At 44.2% G+C, this 4,428-nt stretch overlaps 1 protein-coding gene across 2 annotated transcripts in view; it reads left to right on the plus strand.

The window, feature by feature from the left end:
* The window catches only part of LOC109931236 (cilia- and flagella-associated protein 45), a 93,462-nt gene extending 91,152 nt beyond the window's left edge, over window positions 1-2,310 (plus strand). For both annotated transcript variants that reach the window (XM_048602127.1, XM_048602126.1), the window contains exons 10-11: window positions 1,451-1,675; window positions 2,149-2,310. In XM_048602127.1, coding sequence (XP_048458084.1) covers window positions 1,451-1,675; window positions 2,149-2,215 — 292 coding nt within the window. In that variant the 3' untranslated portion in view covers window positions 2,216-2,310. The remainder of the gene's footprint in view (window positions 1-1,450; window positions 1,676-2,148) is intronic.
* The last annotated feature ends 2,118 nt before the right edge of the window (window positions 2,311-4,428 follow it).

The raw sequence follows: 4,428 nt of genomic DNA on the forward strand, positions 1-4,428 counted from the left end.
GCCTCCGTATTTTCTGCAATAGCCTACCATGGGGAACCTTATCAAACTTATGAACCATCTACAGGTGCTTCAACAACAACCTTCCCTACATTATTACGTCAGAGGAGGGGATATTTGCTAATAATTGCAGAGATGATTCGTAACTCCACAGATACTGAAGCAGTCCTTGCTGAAATGCAACAAAACCTGGACAATATCCAAGCTTCGGCTAAAAAGTATAACATTCGCACCACACAAATACCAGGCAATGACCACCTCCAATAAGAGATAAGCTACCATCATCCAATGGCATTGAAAGGCATTGCCAACACTCAGTCCCCCACTAACAACATCCTTCGGGTTGCCATTGATCACAAATTCAGCTGGACAAGCCATGTAAATACAGTGGCTCTAAAAAGAGGCTAGGAATACTGCAGAGAATAACTCACCACCTGACTCCTAAAAGCCTGTTCACTATCTACAAGGCATAAGTCAGGAGTGTGATGGAATATTCTCCACTTGCCTGGATGAATGCACCTCCAACAGTACTCAAGAATCTTGACACAATCGAGGACAAAGCAGCCGATTTGATTAGCACCACATACACAAACATCCACTCTGTCCACCACTGACACTCAGTAGCAGCAGTATGTACTTTCTACAAGACACAGTGCAGAAATTCACCAAAGCTCTTTAGACAGCACCTTTGAAATTCATAACCACTTCCAACCAGAAGGACAAGGCAGCAGATGCATGGGAGCACTAACATCTGCAAGTTCTCCTCCAAACCACTCATCATCCTGACTGGGTCAAAATCCTGGAATTCACTCCCTCACAGCACAGTGTGTGTACCTACACCACATTTATTGCTATAGTTCAAGGAGGCAGCTCACCACCACCTTCTCAAGGGTTACTAGGCTGGCCAGCCAGTGTTGCTCACATGAATTAAAAAAAAGCTCAATTTTCCTGCCTGTCCCATTGCAAGCTCAACTCCATTGTATGTCAAAAACCTGTCTAACTGATATTTGAATTTATTAACCAAAGTTCTTTCTCAGGGAGAGAATTCCAAAGATTAATAGATTTCTGACAAGAAATTCCTTCTCCTCTCTGTCTTAAATGAGAAGCATCATTATTTTTAAATCATGTCCCCTAGTTTTATGGACTTTCCTTTTACTATTGCATGCTTTCTCCAATCAGTTAATTTTCTCCTATATTATTGTTTCAGGGGCCTTTGTGACGTGAGAGATTCTCATGACATGGAGCTATATAATCAGGGCAGTATTGAGGCGGTTTCACAGTGTGTCCATAAATGGCTTTTTCCCCATTCTATTTGATTTACAAGTTCTGGAAGTATTGGCTAGGGGAGTTGTTGAATGCAAGTAACTCTCCTCTATAATTGACAATATAGAGGGAGGGATCGAGGTGAGAGATTTTTTGGGATTCTCAGTGACTGATACGAATAAAATTGCAGAGTACAGAAAGAGAAGATTGAGAAGGAGAAGAAAGAGGAGGAAGACAAGAGGTATGGCAGGACCAAGTATGCCAATGATCTAAGGGAGCAGATCAGAGAGAGGGAGCAGAAGCATATTGCAGAGCGGGCAGCATTCTTTGAGGAAGGAACGCGTCTGAAGGAGGAAGCTTATCAACGACGGCTTCGTCTCGATCAAATTAAGCGCAAGAAACTCGAAGAACTCAGGTCAGTTCCATTGGGATTGTGTACAATGATAGTGAATGAGAAAGGATTGAGATCAATCGGGATCGTGTACAGTAATTGTGAAAGTGAAGGGATTTGAGTCTACTGGGAATGTGTACAATGTGAGAGAATGAGGAAGTGTTGGTGTGCTATTGAATTTTACTTTTTATTTATTTGTTCGTGGGATGTGGGCATCAACGAACGTTTATCTTCACTAATCGTCCAGGAGAAGGTGAGCCAGAATAAATGGAAAGATGTTTGATCCATTGGGATTGTGTAGAGTGGGAGTGAATTGGAAAGAGCTTGGGTTCCTTTTGGATTGTGTAGTGAGAGTGAATGGGAAGTGGTTGAATTGTGCAGAATAAAGAGGCTGGAAGCTGCATTTATTCTGTGAGTGAGTGAGAGGTGTTCTAATGCTGAATCAGCCTCAGCCCCAGCCCCAGTGTCTGTAACTCATTTTCCTCCTTGTATTTCAGGTCTGTTGGTCTTCCAGAGAAGTATTGTCGTGAGATTGAGCGAAGATTGGCAGCTGTCACAGCTTAGGAGCAAATTGTGTTGAAATGGTGGCTATATTTGGAGATTGTCTGTTCCATGTTTAATGTGGTCTCCAGTAACTATAAAGAATAAATTAAACATGATCTAACTCATTATCACTGTCAAACTTAGTTTTGTCATATACTTTTTACGTGTTATTTCATTTAGTTGGAGAATTTCTCACTTCAAACCATTCAACACTCACCACAACCTGAATCCTAGCTCCTCAGTCCTCAGTCCCAACCCTCACTTTGATTTTCATCCATTCGTCCCAAATCTCTCAACCCTAACTGTCAACTCCTTACCCTCAAATCCTAACCCCCTTTACCTCAACCTCAATGCATCATTTCAACATCTCACCTGTTGCTGCACATAGTCTATGGGATATCTTGAGTACAGGTTTGTGATTGTTTATTCATGCAAAATGCAGGGAGAGTGTACTTGAAGACTAACAGGTGTAACTCCAAGGAATACAGTAAAAGGCAATACCTTAATAAGATCTTTTAGCCGCGTGGGCATCTCATTATCCAAAATCCAATCTACTTTCTGTACATGTAAGAAGCAGATGTCCATTCTAGGTCATAGGCTAGGTCATAGGTGCCAGGGTCCGTGATGTCTCGGATCGTGTTTTCGGGATCCTTAAGGGGGAGGGGGAGCAGCCCCAAGTTGTGGTCCACATAGGCACCAACGACATAGGTAGGATAAGGGATGGGGACGTAAGGCAGAAATTCAAGGAGCTAGGGTGGAAGCTTAGAGCTAGAACAAACAGAGTTGTTATCTCTGGTTTGTTACCCGTGCCACGTGCTAGCGAGGCGAGGAATAGGGAGAGAGAGCAGTTGAACACGTGGCTACAGGGATGGTGCAGGAGGGAGGGATTCAGATACCTGGATAATTGGGGCTCATTCTGGGGTAGGTGGGACCTCTACAAACGGGATGGTCTACACCTGAACCAGAGGGGTACCAATATCCTGGGGGGGAAATTTGCTAATGCTCTTCGGGAGGGTTTAAACCAATTCAACAGGAGGGTGGGAACCTGAATTGTAGCTCCAGTGTACAGGAGGTTGAGAGTAGTGAGGTCATAAATAAGGTTTCAAGGTTGCAGGAGTGTACCGGCAGGCAGGAAGGTGGTTTGAAGTGTGTCTACTTCAATGCCAGGAGCATCCGGAATAAGGTGGGTGAACTTGCAGCATGGGTTGGTACCTGGGACTTCGATGTTGTGGCCATTTCGGAGACATGGATAGAGCAGGGACAGGAATGGTTGTTGCAGGTTCCGGGGTTTAGGTGTTTCAGTAAGATCAGGGAAGGTGGTAAAAGAGGGGGAGGTGTGGCATTGTTAGTCAAGGACAGTATTACGGTGGCAGAAAGGACATTTGATGACAACTCGTCTACTGAGGTAGTATGGGCTGAGGTTAGAACCAGGAAAGGAGAGGTCACCCTGTTGGGAGTTTTCTATAGGCCTCCGAAAAGTTCCAGAGATGTAGAGGAAAAGATTGCAAAGATGATTCTGGATAGGAGCGAAAGTAACAGCGTAGTTGTTATGGGGGGACTTTAACTTTCCAAATATTGACTGGAAACGCTATAGTTCGAGTACTTCAGATGGGTCAGTTTTTGTCCAATGTGTGCAGGAGGGTTTCCTGACACAGTATGTAGATAGGCCAACAAGAGGCGAGGCCACATTGGATTTGGTACTGGGTAATGAACGAGGCCAGGTGTTAGATTTGGAGGTAGGAGAGCACTTTGGTGATAGTGACCACAATTCGGTTACGTTTACTTTAGCGATGCAAAGGGATCAGTATATAAAGCAGGGCAAGAGTTATAGCTGGGGGAATGGCAACTATGAGGCGATGAGGCAAGATTTAGGATGCATAGGATGGAGAAGGAAATTGCAGGGGCTGGGCACAATTGAAATGTGGAGCTTGTTCAAGGAACAGCTACTGCGTGTCCTTGAGAAGTATTTACCTGTCAGGCAGGGAGGAAGTGGTCGAGCGAGGGAACCGTGGTTTACTAAAGAAGTTGAATTTCTTGTCAAGAGGAAGAAGGAGGCTTATGTAGAGATGAGGCGTGAAGGCTCAGTGAGGGCGCTTGAGAATTACAAGTTAGCCAGGAAGGACCTAAAGAGAGAGCTAAGAAGAGCCAGGAGGGGACATGAGAAGTCTTTAACAGGTAGGATCAAGGAAAACCCTAAAGCTTTCTATAGGTATGTCAGGAATAAAAGAATGACT

The sequence above is a fragment of the Rhincodon typus genome, chromosome 10, assembly GCF_021869965.1.
Source record: "Rhincodon typus isolate 14 chromosome 10, sRhiTyp1.1, whole genome shotgun sequence".
Classification (NCBI taxonomy): Eukaryota; Metazoa; Chordata; class Chondrichthyes; order Orectolobiformes; family Rhincodontidae; genus Rhincodon; species Rhincodon typus.